At 43.3% G+C, this 15,131-nt stretch overlaps 1 protein-coding gene across 2 annotated transcripts in view; it reads right to left on the bottom strand.

Annotated features, from left to right (window-relative positions):
• The window catches only part of LIMK2 (LIM domain kinase 2), a 249,863-nt gene that overhangs the window by 49,105 nt on the left and 185,627 nt on the right, over positions 1-15,131 (bottom strand). For both annotated transcript variants that reach the window (XM_069215065.1, XM_069215066.1), the window contains 2 exons: positions 1,303-1,359; positions 1,121-1,186 (listed from right to left, as the gene is read on the bottom strand). In XM_069215065.1, the coding sequence (XP_069071166.1) occupies positions 1,121-1,186; positions 1,303-1,359 (123 nt within the window). The remainder of the gene's footprint in view (positions 1-1,120; positions 1,187-1,302; positions 1,360-15,131) is intronic.

Here is a 15,131-nt window from a genome sequence, read left to right as displayed (position 1 = left end):
GGCATAGAGCTGTCTTGGCAGTTGTGAACATGGACTACGAGGGGCATAAGAGGTGTGGATCTGACAGGCAGAGAACAGAGGGGCCCAAGGTTTGTTTTGAGCTGCATGAAAGTGAATGGGTAACTGAGTAAGCAGACAGGTTAAGTTAGAATGTTAAAGAAAATGGGGGCAGACAAGAAGGCAACATAAAAAGGCAAGAGTGTCAAACTGAAACAACAGGATAAGGTGAAAAGAAGAACAGATAAAGAGGGACTCAGAAGTTCAAAACAACAACCAGAGAAGGGGGAGTGCAGAACAGTTGGCAATGATGGGAGATGGGCATTTCAAAATTGAGCAGTCAATCACATCTGTGGTGAGTTCCAGTTTCTGATGCCTGCACTATCAATAGAATAACAATATTCTGACATTAGTACAATAAGAGAGAACACATAGAATTCTGGGAAATTATCTCAGATGTGTCCGCTGCACTGCATATTTAAGCCCAGCATGCTTTAGTGCAGGGATCCCTTCACACCAGTCTAGGAAGACTGGCACAGGAAACATGAGAAGAAATGACTATCCTAACAATTTAGTCATATATGGCATATGCTGTACGAGTTCAGATGCAACAGTGTTTTAAACAGTGTACCTGATGGAATGGCCCCCTACTGGTGCTTGGAGATGGACCATAATCATCTATAAACATAGGAAATCGGTCCCATACACACATTTTAAAATTTCAGAGAAAGCAGCGTTTTATTCATCAACAGAATTCTAAAACCACAGGAGCATGGCAGAAGTAAAAAAAATTACAAAACCCATCAGTTAACAAGTGTCGTCAACAGTCCTTCGAAAGTGACAAGTGCAGCTATGATGAGTATTCTCACATATTTCTATTTTGTTGATCTACAAAAACCCTGCAGCTAATGTGTCTGACACCTCCTCTTCTGGACACTGCCATCTTCTGGAACACATCTGTTTCAAGGGGTTATACAGATGTGTTTTAGAGTGCCCACCCTGACCCGAGTCAATGCCCCTAAAGATTAGTATATTATTTCTGCAGAGCTACGATGTTCGCCGAAATATTAATGAATAGATTTTGTTCACTCTTTTTCCCTGCCCGACCCATGGGAGCTCTTACCAGTTTCAACAGGCAGTTGTGCGAGTTCAAGTCCCTGTGAATGATGGACATCGAGTGCAAGTATGCCTGAAGGAGAGAGAGAGAAACCAAGAAAATGAGGGAATATGACATTTCGAAAGTCAGCATCAAAAACGTAAGTTATCAGTGTGCTCTTGAAGTGGTATTTAGAAAAACAAACTCACCATTCCAGAGGAGATTCCTTTTGCAAAGCAAATCTTCTGCTGCCAAGGGCAAGGATCCTGCAAGACAAAGCGGAAAAGGTCAGATTATCTCATCTGCAGTGGGTCGTCCTTCTGTTACATATTTGGCAGCAAAGAAATCACTCAACTTGCATTATACAAAACAATGCAAACATGCGGTGACGAGTACGGAATCCCATAGGCCCTCGGCGGAATTATTGCCACAAATGTTAGTGTTAAAAATGGACCCCAAAATAGAGGCCATTTCCAGGGCACACGATATAAAAATTGTAATGTGTGGAGAAATCTTAAAAAGGTTTCTGTTGTGGACCCACACAGCTTGAAATAGAAGAAATACTTGTGGCTGTAACTCTAGGTAGGCAGATACTGTGTGACCCCGACAATACCATTTGCATCAGTATCATATCTGCCACATTAGCCATCATAAACCACTTTTTCCTAAATGGGTCAGTGTTTCAGATAGGAGGATGGACAGGCCATAAATATTTAAAAAGGGTAAAACAGACTAAAGTCTGTTTAACACGCTTCCAATAAAATAAATAAAAGTGGGGAGGCCGGCAGCACTGCTTTACAGAGCAGACGCTGCACGGTCTTTAAGCCAGTCTGAGCCTCCAAGCCAAGAGAGAGACAAAATTACTTTTGAAAGATTTACAAACTCAACACTTCCATGCCTTTAGTCAAATATTTCCAAGACAATCACGAGCACAAAAATAATTCTCTTTTCTTGGGCTGGAACAAAATCACAAACAGCAAAGAGGAGACAATAGAGAACGCTTCCTTCGCAGGAAGGAAAGCTGCAAGATTCTGAACTAGACAGTCAGTAATTGATTAAATAAAACGGCTGAACTCCATTAATGGCTTATTTGGTTTTACTTAACGCAGCCCTCTCCATCCCCCTGTGTACCAGTCTGTAAACTCTCTTTTTTTTTTTTACTGACAACACTGAATTATCATTATGGCTCCGGGTTTTATGGTATTTATTTTTTCACATTTCCGTTTGTATTTATCCATATTTATTTTCTGGTCATCAAATTGGTATTTATCCATATTTATTTTGTGTTTTGAGAATAAATGAATTTGTAAAATTATATATTTCCACATGTAGTTAACTTATAAACATGCACTCATACTTTGAGCTTTTAGCAAATTAAGCAGCCACATATGACAAAATACGACGGCCATAGTTAAATATTAGTATAATAATATACATATATATCGTAACATTCATAGTCTAATATCTTTACATACAGACCTGCCAACTCTCACAGTGCCACAGTGTGTCACATGATTTTGGCTTGCTTCCCGTTGTCACCGGTGAGGAGTCAAAATCATACGGTGGCCGGCAAGAGGAGCTGGAAACCACTGAAAAGTTTTAAATGCCAGCTCCTCTTTAGCAGCTGCAAGCAGTCGATGTCCATTAAGAGGTGTAAAAACACCCCACCCCAGGACATCGGCTGCAGCCCCTGAAACCCATTTTTAGGTCGCGCATTGCAGCGCACAAGCGCTGCTTTCTGACGTGTTGGTAAGTGTCTGGGCTTTTTTAACAACGCCCACCTCACGCCCATCACTACCACTTGTTCGTGGGCTTGCCCTTCAAAAAATACTTTGATGATATTGGTAAATGGTTTACCTTTGTCCCTCCTTGGGGAGGTTTTGTGACCGCCTTGGCCATCGCCCGTTACATGGGTAATTGCACTTTTGCCAATTAGTTTAACTGCAAGCAAACTTTTTTTCCTTTTGTGTGTTTCTTCACACTGATGCTCATGGCGTCCGTGGCACTGTGAATCGGCTCCTTTATGTGAAACTGTTTAACTTTCAATTTTCAATTTATGTGGCAAGAAAAGTCCAGTTAGGAATTTACAACACTAATAGCTCTAACTCGAGCAGATGCGAGACCCGTTGCATTGCAAATGCTTGTTTTGTTTCATGGGAACGGGAGGAGGTCGCTGGGGGCAATGCACGGGGCAGACGTGCCTCAAAAGGAATCTCTCAACCTAAAGCCTCGCCGCCTTTCACACTGCAAATTTTATGTACAGGTTGGCGGGTCTGAACATATGTCTGTATTTAAGGAGATCTTGTCTTGGTTTTTTTAAACTGTTAATGATGTCTATCGGCTCCTCAGATGGCCTGGAATTCACTGAGAACAATTTGGAGAGTCACTCGCATAAAGCATAATTGTCTAGATTTTTCCACTTTAAAAAAATAATACAGACAGCACAAAGTTTTCTGCCTGGATCTGTAAAAATCAGTAAAAACAAACCTGAGAGCCTTAATTATCATTGACTGCCCCAGTCTTTCTTTCTCTGGCCATATCATTTGAATGGCTTCCAATAAGGCTTAGATAGAAACTGTATGTTTACTGAGAATGATAATAACCTACATTCATTATCATAAACTGTTTTACTTTGTAAATAGCTTCTGATATGGATAGAAATTATATTTGTTAATTATATAAGACATGCGTACTAGTAACAGTATCACATATTGCATTACTTAGTTCACTGTTTTGAATGGACTAATATCATAGTCTCTTATCTGCATCATTGATTAAGCTATGTCGCCAAGGACAATATGATATCCCTCAACCCTATATCCTGCACTATGTCTGATAAGTGTTCTTACTTGATGAACTTCTCTCTCATTTCTACTACATAGGTCATATTGCATTTTAAAACTGATAACCCCAATGCAGAACAGAAAATATATGTATCCGCTTCCTGGGAAGGATGTTAATAAATATCTCGCAATATGATTAATACTGTTTAATGCCAATTTTATAGTAGATAGCGGTCATATGCTACCTGTGCAGCCCTTCTTCTATAGGGTTTATAAGTTACTGCTGACAATTTACCTTTGTCTATTTCTTTAAAACCACCAGCAGAATGAAAATGTCACTTACCCAGTGTACATCTGTTCGTGGCATCAGTCGCTGAGATTCACATGGTATGCATGAGCTCGCCATCTGGTGTTGGGTCGGAGTGTTACAAGTTGTTTTTCTTCGAAGAAGTGTTTTCGAGTCACGGGACCGAGTGACTCCTCCTTCTGTGCTCATTGCGCATGGGCGTCAACTCCATCTTCGATTGTTTTCCCCGCAGAGGGTGAGGTAGGAGTTGTACTATAGTAATAGTGCCCGCGCAATGAAAAATGTAAGTACGTACCTATTAAAGGATTAAATAATATATATACAAATGTACAAAATTGAAGGTAACGTCTGAACTGCTACAGGCTTCCGGGGAGGTGGGTCGGTCCATGTGAATCTCAGCGACTGATGCCACGAACAGATGTACACTGGGTAAGTGACATTTTCAGTTCGATGGCATCTGTCGCTGTAGATACACATGGTATGCATAGACTAGTAAGCAGTTAGTTCCCCATAAGCGGTGGTTTAGCCTGTAGGAGTAGAAGTTGTCTGAAATAGAGTTCTTAATACAGCTTGACCTACTGTAGCTTGTTGTGCGGATAGCACATCTATACAGTAGTGTTTGGTGAATGTGTGAGGCGTAGACCAAGTGGCTGCCTTACATATTTCCTGCATTGGGATGTTTCCTAAAAAGGCCATTGAAGCACCTTTTTTCCTGGTTGAATGTGCCCTGGGAGTAATGGGCAGTTGTCTTTTTGCTTTAAGGTAGCAGATTTGGATGCATTTAACAATCCATCTGGCTATACCTTGTTTTGATATTGGGTTACCTGCATGAGGTTTTTGGAATGCAATAAATAGCCGTTTAGTCTTTCTGATGTTCTTTGTTCTGTCAATGTAGTACATGGGAGTGCCCTGGGAGTAATGGGCAGTTGTCTTTTTGCTTTAAGGTAGCAGATTTGGATGCATTTAACTATCCATCTGGCTATACCTTGTTTTGATATTGGGTTACCTGCATGAGGTTTTTGGAATGCAATAAATAGCTGTTTAGTTTTTCTGATGTTTTTTGTTCTGTCAATGTAGTACATTAATGCTCTTTTGACATCTAATGTATGTAGTGCTCTTTCAGCCACAGAATCTGGCTGTGGGAAAAAAACTGGTAGTTCTACCGTTTGATTTAGATGGAATGGTGAAATAACTTTTGGTAAAAATTTTGGATTAGGTCGTAGGACGACCTTATTTCTATGTATTTGTATAAAAGGCTCTTGTGTTGTGAACGCTTGAATTTCACTTACTCTTCTTAGAGATGTAATGGCGATGAGAAAGGCAACTTTCCAGGTTAGGAATTGTATTCCGCAAGAGTGCATGGGTTCGAAAGGTGGGCCCATGAGTCTTGTTAGAACCACGTTTAGGTTCCATGAAGGAACAGGTGGTGTTCTTGGTGGTATAATTCTTTTAAGCCCTTCTATGAATGCTTTGATAACTGGTATCCTATACAAGGAAGTTGAATAGGTAGTTTGCAGGTATGCAGATATTGCTGCAAGGTGTATTTTAATAGAAGAGAAGGCTAGCTTTGCTTTTTGTAAATGGAGCAAGTAATTTACTATATGTTTTGGAGTTGCGTCTAGTGGTTGTATCTGATTATGATGGCAGTACCAAACAAATCTTTTCCACTTACTTGCGTAGCAGTGTCTAGTGGATGGCCTTCTGGCCTGCTTTATGACTTCCATACACTCTTGGCTAAGTTGTAAGTGTCCGAATTCTAGGATTTCAGGAGCCAGATTGCTAGATTCAGCGATGCTGGGTCCGGGTGTCTGATCTGTTGGTTGTGTTGCGTTAACAGATCTGGTTTGTTGGGCAGTTTGATGTGTGGTACTACAGACAGATCTAGCAGTGTTGTGTACCAGGGTTGTCTTGCCCACGTTGGTGCTATTAAAATGAGTTTGAGTTTGTTTTGACTCAATTTGTTTACTAGGTAAGGAAGGAGAGGGAGAGGAGGAAAAGCGTAAGCAAATATTCCTGACCAGTTCATCCATAGGGCATTGCCTTGGGATTGCTTGTGTGGGTATCTGGACGCGAAGTTTTGGCATTTTGCGTTCTCTTTTGTTGCAAATAAGTCTATTTGTGGTGTTCCCCAGAGTGTGAAGTAGGTGTTCAGAATCTGTGGGTGGATTTCCCATTCGTGGACTTGCTGGTGATCTCGAGAGAGATTGTCTGCCAGCTGATTCTGGATCCCCGGAATAAACTGTGCTATTAGACCAATTTGATGGTGGATTGCCCACTTCCATATTTTTTGAGCTAACAAGCTTAACTGCGTTGAATGTGTTCTTCCTTGTTTGTTTAGATAATACATCGTTGTCATGTTGTCTGTTTTGACAAGGATGTATTTGTGGGTTATGATTGGTTGGAAAGCTTTTAGTGCTTGAAAAACTGCTAATAATTCTAGATGATTTATATGCAGTTTTGTTTGATGTATGTTCCATTGTCCTCTTGTGTTGTGTTGATTGAGATGTGCTCCCCACCCTGTCATGGAAGCATCTGTTGTTATTACGTACTGTGGCACTGGGTCTTGGAAAGGCCGCCCTATCTTTAAATTTATACTGTTCCACCATAGAAGCGAGAGGTAAGTTTGGCGGTCTAGCAACACCAGATCTAGAAGGTGACCCTGTGCTTGAGACCACTGTGAGGCTAGGCACTGTTGTAAGGGCCTCATGTGCAGTCTTGCGTTTGGGACAATGGCTATGCATGAGGACATCATGCCTAGGAGCTGTAGTATTGTTCTTGCTTGTATTGTTTGGTTTGGAGACATGTGTTGAATGACTCTGTTGAAATTGTGGATCCTTTGTGGAGTTGGCGTTGCTACTCCTTTTGTCGTGTCTATTATGGCTCCTAGATATTGCTGTACTTTGCTTGGCAGAATGTTTGATTTTGCAAAGTTGACGGTGAACCCTAGTTTGTAGAGGGTTTGTATGACTTGATTTGTGTGGTTTGAGCATTGTGTGAGCGAACTGGTTTTGATTAGCCAGTCGTCTAGATACGGGAACACATGTATTTGCTGCCTTCTGATGTGTGCAGCGACTACTGCTAGGCATTTTGTGAATACTCTTGGAGCGGTTGTTAAACCAAAAGGCAATACTTTGAATTGGTAATGTATTCCTTTGAATACAAACCTTAGATATTTCCTGTGTGATTGATGTATTGGTATATGGAAATATGCGTCTTTGAGGTCTAGGGTTGTCATGTAGTTGTGTTTTTTGAGCAATGGTAACACTTCTTGTAGTGTGACCATGTGAAAGTGGTCTGATTTGATGAATGTGTTTACTACTCTGAGGTCTAGAATTGGTCTCAGTGTTTCGTCCTTTTTTGGTATCAAGAAGTACAGTGAATAAACTCCTGTGTTTATTTGTGTGCTTGGTACTAATTCTATTGCATTTTTTTGCAGTAGTGCTTGAACTTTATCTCTAGAAGCTGTGAATGGTATTTTGATAAATTTTGTGATTTTGGTGGTATGTCTGGAGGGAATTGCAGGAATTCTATGCAATAACCATGTTGGATAATTGCTAGGACCCATGTGTCTGTAGTTATTTTGTCCCATGCTTCGTAATATTGACGTATCCTCCCCCCCACTGGTGTTGTGTGGGAGGGGTGAGTGACGTGTGAGTCACTGCTTGTTGGTAGTGGTTTTGGGGCTTTGAAATCTTCCTCTATTCCTAGGGAATTGCCCCCCTCTATACTGGCCCCGAAAACCTCCCCTGTACTGTCCCTGGTAGGTGGGCGGTGCGGACTGTGAGGTGCTAGCTTGTGTGGCCTGACCCCGAAACCCTCCTCTAAAAGGTGTTTTGCGGAAGGTGTTATAAGATCCTCTGCTCTGCGGGGAGTAGAGTGCGCCCATGGCCTTGGCAGTGTCAGTGTCCTTCTTGAGCTTTTCTATGGCTGTGTCGACCTCCGGACCGAACAGAAGTTTTTCGTTTACTGGCATGTTAAGCACTGCCTGCTGAATTTCTGGCTTGAATCCAGACGTTCTGAGCCATGCGTGCCTACGGATGGTAACCGACGTATTAATGGTCCTTGCGGCCGTGTCTGCTGCATCCATGGAGGAGCGTATTTGATTGTTTGAAATGTTTTGACCCTCCTCAACAACCTGTTTTGCTCTTTTTTGCAGATCTTTTGGGAGATGTTCAATGAGATGCTGCATCTCATCCCAGTGGGCTCTGTCGTATCGCGCTAGCAGCGCTTGTGAATTTGCGATGCGCCACTGGTTTGCTGCTTGGACAGCAACCCTCTTCCCGGCTGCATCGAACTTCCTGCTTTCTTTATCTGGGGGAGGTGCATCCCCAGAAGTGTGTGAATTTGCCCGTTTTCTGGCAGCCCCTACCACCACAGAATCTGGTGGCAGCTGAGAGGTGATGAATACAGGGTCCGTAGGAGGCGCCTTATACTTTTTGTCCACCCTAGGCGTCACTGCCCTACTTTTAACTGGCTCCTTGAAAATGTCCTTTGCATGGCGTAGCATGCCTGGGAGCATCGGCAGGCTTTGGTAGGAGCTGTGGGTTGAAGAGAGGGTGTTAAATAAAAAATCATCCTCTACTTGTTCCGAGTGTAGTTCCACATTATGGAATAGTGCTGCTCTAGCCACCACTTGTGAGTAGGCTGTGCTGTCTTCCGGTGGTGATGGCCTAGTTGGGTATGTGTCTGGGCTGTTATCAGACACTGGTGCGTCGTACAAGTCCCACGCATCCTGATCTTGGTCATCGTGGCTCATGGCGGTGTGAGCTGGCGAATGTGACGGGGTGTAAGTTGGCGAAGCCGGAGTTACAGGTGGAGGCGAGGGAGGAGGTGTTACCTTTTGTGCTGTTTGTTGCTGAGGAGTAAACTGAAGCGTTCTCTTTCGTTTGACAGGTGGAAGGGTACTGATCTTCCCAGTCCCCTGCTGAATAAAGATACGCTTTTGCGTGTGATCCACGTCAGTGGATTGCAGTTCTTGTTCAAATCTATGTTTCTTCATTTGTGAAGACATAGAATGCTCTTCAGTATAGGAGCCTGAAACAGGGTCTGATGTCGCTTTTTTCGGCTCCGAAAACCCTGTTGATTGTTTTTTCGGCTCCGAGGTAACCTTCCTCTTTTTCTGTGCCGAAAATTCTTGGCCTCTATGGTCTTCGGCGCCACTGTCTCGGCGTCGATCCGTGTCGACACCGAACTCTCGGTGTCGATGCTTCTGTTTAGCACTCTCTCGGTCCCGAGGAGGCTGCGTGCCGGTGTCTCGACCGAAGTCGGACGATCTCGACACTGAATGGGCCTTTTTTGGTGCCGATTGTTGGTCACCGAGAATTTGGGTGGAGCCATGGCCGGTTGGCAGTGGCGTCCCCTGGGCCTTCTTTCCTTTTTTAAGTTCTGATCTCGACGTCTTACTCACAGTTTTTGTAGAGTCTAGCTCGTCGGAGTCTGAATCCTGGATGGAAAAGGATTCCTCCTGTTCCTCTTCTGTCTCGAACTGTCGACGCTCCTTTGGCGTGGACGCCATCTGCAGTCTTCTCGCTCGACGGTCGCGCAGAGTTTTTCGGGACCGGAACGCCCGACAGGCCTCACAGGATTCTTCGCTGTGCTCGGGTGACAGGCACAGGTTACAGACCGAGTGTAGGTCCGTATAAGGATATTTGTTGTGGCATTCGGGGCAGAATCGAAACGGGGTCCGTTCCATCGGCGTTGTTCTCCACGCGGTCGGGCCGACTAGGCCCCGACGGGGTGCCGAAATCTACCCCGAAGGGTACCGAAGCGCTTCGATGTTCAACGCGTCGTCGTATGTGTCTATCTCGAACCGGATCGCAACGATACCGTCGAAAATCTTCCGTTTTCAGCTATCTTTCCGTTCCGAAACCCGGAGCGACAGGAACACGTCCGAACCCGATGGCGGAAAGAAAACAATCGAAGATGGAGTCGACGCCCATGCGCAATGAGCACAGAAGGAGGAGTCACTCGGTCCCGTGACTCGAAAACACTTCTTCGAAGAAAAACAACTTGTAACACTCCGACCCAACACCAGATGGCGAGCTCATGCATACCATGTGTATCTACAGCGACAGATGCCATCGAACATATCTTTATCTGGATAACACTATTGAAATTGAGAATGCCACATTTACATCTTACATATGATAATTAGACTTTTATCACTGATTACCCTAATAATTATGCCCATACACATGATTCATTACATTATCCCCATTTCATTCTAAGCTAGTAGTGGAAATGGATGTTATTTACCCTGTAAGCATCTGTTTATGGTATGTAGTGCTGTAGATTCACATGCTCTGCATACTCCTGCCATCTAGTGTAGAGTCCGGAGTTGTGCACGTTGTTTTTCTTTGAAGAAGCCTTTCAAGTCAGGCGGTCGAATGACTCCTCCTCTCGGTGACATTGCACATGGACAATAGATTGTTTTCCCGCAGGCAGGTGAAAAAAGAGTGAAAGGCATGTGTAGTAAGAGATGTCCATGCTAAATGTAAATATATAAAGCCTAACTGCAATGGCCACAGGTGTCCGGTGAGGACGCATGTGAATCTACAGCACTATGTGCCACGAACAGATGCTTACAGGGTAAGTAACATAATCCATTCAATGGCATGTGTAGCTATAAATATACATGCTCTGCATAGACTGTAAAGCAGTCTCCCCTTAGAAACCGTGGCTAGCCTGTGGGAGTCGCAGTAGTCTGAAAAGGGGTATGTAGCACTGCCTGACCTATACAGGCATGTTGGAGTGTTAAGGCATCCACATGAGTGCTTAGTGAAGGTGTTTGGTGTAGATCATACAGCTGCATTAAAAATGTTAGCTATGGGAATGATTCCAAGAAAAGCCGCAGTGGCTCCCATTTTACAAGTGAAGTGCGCAATGGGAGAAACAGGTAAAGGTCTTTTAGCCTTAATGTGGCAGGTTTGTATACATTTGACTATACATCTGGCTATGCTTGATTTGGATATAGGGTTGCCTTTGTGAGGTGGAATGAAAATGTCACTTACCCAGTGTACATCTGTTCGTGGCATCAGTCGCTGAGATTCACATGGTATGCATTAGCTCGCCATCTGGTGTTGGGTCGGAGTGTTACAAGTTGTTTTTCTTCGAAGAAGTGTTTTCGAGTCACTGGACCGAGTGGCTCCTCCTTCTGTGCTCATTGCGCATGGGCGTCGACTCCATCTTTGATTGTTTTCCCCGCAGAGGGTGAGGTAGGAGTTGTACTATAGTAATAGTGCCCGCGCAATGAAGTGTGTAAGTATGTACCTATTAAAGGTTTAAATAATATATATACAAATGTACAAAATTGAAGGTAACTTCTGAACTGCTACAGGCTTCCGGGGAGGTGGGTGGGCCCATGTGAATCTCAGCGACTGATGCCACGAACAGATGTACACTGGGTAAGTGACATTTTCAGTTCGATGGCATCTGTCGCTGTAGATACACATGGTATGCATAGACTAGTAAGCAGTTATTTCCCCATAAGCGGTGGATTAGCCTGTAGGAGTAGAAGTTGTCTGAAATAGAGTTCTTAATACAGCTTGACCTACTGCGGCTTGTTGTGCGGATAGCACATCTATACAGTAGTGTTTGGTGAATGTGTGAGGCGTAGACCATGTGGCTGCCTTACATATTTCATGCATTGGGATGTTTCCTAAAAAGGCCATTGAAGCACCTTTTTTCCTGGTTGAATGTGCCCTGGGAGTAATGGGCAGTTGTCTTTTTGCTTTAAGGTAGCAGATTTGGATGCATTTAACAATCCATCTGGCTATACCTTGTTTTGATATTGGGTTACCTGCATGAGGTTTTTGGAATGCAATAAATAGCTGTTTAGTCTTTCTGATGTTCTTTGTTCTGTCAATGTAGTACATTAATGCTCTTTTGACATCTATTGTATGTAGTGCTCTTTCAGCCACAGAATCTGGCTGTGGGAAAAAAAACAGGTAGTTCTACCGTTTGATTTAGATGGAACGGTGAAATAACTTTTGGTAAACATTTTGGATTAGGTCGTAGGACGACCTTATTTTTATGTATTTGTATAAATGGTTCCTGTGTTGTGAACGCTTGAATTTCACTTACTCTTCTCAGAGATGTAATGGCGATGAGAAAGGCAACTTTCCAGGTTAGGAATTGTATTCCGCAAGAGTGCATGGGTTCGAAAGGTGGGCTGATGAGTCTTGTTAGGACCACGTTTAGGTTCCATGAAGGAACAGGTGGTGTTCTTGGTGGTATAATTCTTTTAAGACCTTCTATGAATGCTTTGATGACTGGTATCCTATACAAGGAAGTTTAATAGGTAGTCTGCAGGTATGCAGATATTGCTGCAAGGTGTATTTTAATAGAAGAGAAGGCTAGCCTTGCTTTTTGTAAATGGAGCAAGTAATTTATTATATGTTTTGGAGTTGCGTTTAGTGGTTGTATCTGATTATGATGGCAGTAACAAACAAATCTTTTCCACTTACTTGCGTAGCAGTGTCTAGTGGATGGCCTTCTGGCCTGCTTTATGACCTCCATACACTCTTGGCTAAGTTGTAAGTGTCCGAATTCTAGGATTTCAGGAGCCAGATTGCTAGATTCAGCGATGCTGGATCTGGGTGTCTGATCTGTTGGTTGTGTTGCGTTAACAGATCTGGTTTGTTCGGCAGTTTGATGTGGGGTACTACAGAAAGATCTAGCAGTGTTGTGTACCAGGGTTGTCTTGCCCACGTTGGTGCTATTAAAATGAGTCTGAGTTTGTTTTGACTCAGTTTGTTCACTAGATAAGGGAGGAGAGGGAGAGGAGGAAAAGCGTAAGCAAATATTCCTGACCAGTTCATCCATAGGGCATTGCCTTGGGATTGCTTGTGTGGGTATCTGGACGCGAAGTTTTGGCATTTTGCGTTCTCTTTTGTTGCAAATAAGTCTATCTGAGGTGTTCCCCAGAGTGTGAAGTAGGTGTTCAGAATTTGTGGGTGGATTTCCCATTCGTGGACTTGTTGGTGATCTCGAGAGAGATTGTCTGCCAGTTGATTCTGGATCCCCGGAATAAACTGTGCTATGAGGCGAATTTGATGGTGGATTGCCCACTTCCATATGTTTTGAGCTAATAAGCTTAACTGTGTTGAATGTGTTCCTCCTGGTTTGTTTAGATAATACATCGTTGTCATGTTGTCTGTTTTGACAAGGATGTATTTGTGGGTTATGATTGGTTGGAAAGCTTTTAGTGCTTGGAAAACTGCTAATAATTCTAGATGATTTATATGCAGTTTTGTTTGATGTATGTTCCATTGTCCTCTTATGGTGTGTTGATTGAGATGTGCTCCCCACCCTGTCATGGAAGCATCTGTTGTTATTACGTACTGTGGCACTGGGTCTTGGAAAGGCCGCCCTTTGTTTAAATTTATACTGTTCCACCATAGAAGCGAGAGGTAAGTTTGGCGGTCTATTAACACCAGATCTAGAAGGTGACCCTGTGCTTGAGACCACTGTGAGGCTAGGCATTGTTGTAAGGGCCTCATGTGCAGTCTTGCGTTTGGGACAATGGCTATGCATGAGGACATCATGCCTAGGAGCTGTAGTATTGTTCTTGCTTGTATTGTTTGATTTGGAGACATGTGTTGAATGACTCTGTTGAAATTGTGAATTCTTTGTGGAGTTGGCGTTGCTACTCCTTTTGTCGTGTCTATTATGGCCCCTAGATATTGCTGTACTTTGCTTGGCTGAATGTTGGATTTTGCAAAGTTGACGGTGAACCCTAGTTTGTAGAGGGTTTGTATAACCTGATTTGTGTGGTTTGAGCATTGTGTGAGCGAACTGGTTTTGATTAGCCAGTCGTCTAGATACGGGAATACATGTATTTGCTGCCTTCTGATGTGTGCAGCGACTACTGCTAGGCATTTTGTGAATACCCTTGGAGCGGTTGTTAAACCGAAAGGCAATACTTTGAATTGGTAATGTATTCCTTTGAATACAAACCTTAGATATTTTCTGTGTGATTGATGTATTGGTATATGGAAATATGCGTCTTTGAGGTCTAGGGTTGTCATGTAGTTGTGTTTTTTGAGCAATGGTAACACTTCTTGTAGTGTGACCATGTGAAAGTGGTCTGATTTGATGAATGTGTTTACTACTCTGAGGTCCAGAATTGGTCTCAGTGTTTTGTCCTTTTTTGGTATCAAGAAGTACAGTGAATATACTCCTGTGTTTATTTGTGTGCTTGGTACTAATTCTATTGCATTTTTTTGCAGTAATGCTTGAACTTCTATCTCTAGAAGCTGTGAATGGTGTTTTGATAAATTTTGTGATTTTGGTGGTATGTCTGGAGGGAATTGCAGGAATTCTATGCAATAACCATGTTGGATAATTGCTAGGACCCATGTGTCTGTAGTTATTTCCTCCCATGCTTCGTAATATTGACCTATCCTTCCCCCCACTGGTGTTGTGTGGGGGGGGGTGAGTGACGTGTGAGTCACTGCTTGTTGGTAGTGGTTTTGGGGCTTTGAAATCTTCCTCTATTCCTAGGGAATTGCCCTCCTCTATACTGGCCCCGAAAGCCTCCCCTGTACTGTCCCTGGTAGGTGGACGGTGCGGACTGTGAGGTACTGGCTTGTGTGGCCTGACCCCGAAACCCTCCTCTAAAAGGTGTTTTGCGGAAGGTGGTATAAGATCCTCTGCTCTGCGGGGAGTAGAGTGCGCCCATGGCCTTGGCAGTGTCAGTGTCCTTTTTGAGCTTTTCTATGGCTGTGTCGACCTCCGGACCGAACAGCATTTTTTCGTTTACTGGAATGTTAAGTACTGCCTGCTGAATTTCCGGCTTGAATCCAGACGTTCTGAGCCAAGCGTGCCTACGGATGGTAACCGACGTATTAATGGTTCTTGCGGCTGTGTCTGCTGCATCCATAGAGGAGCGTATTTGATTGTTGGAAATGTTTTGACCTTCTTCAACAACCTGTTTTGCTCTTTTTTG

This window comes from Pleurodeles waltl, chromosome 11, assembly GCF_031143425.1.
Source record: "Pleurodeles waltl isolate 20211129_DDA chromosome 11, aPleWal1.hap1.20221129, whole genome shotgun sequence".
Lineage (NCBI taxonomy): Eukaryota > Metazoa > Chordata > Amphibia > Caudata > Salamandridae > Pleurodeles > Pleurodeles waltl.
Note: the sequence above shows the minus strand (reverse complement) of the source record. Positions and strands in the feature narration are given on the sequence as shown.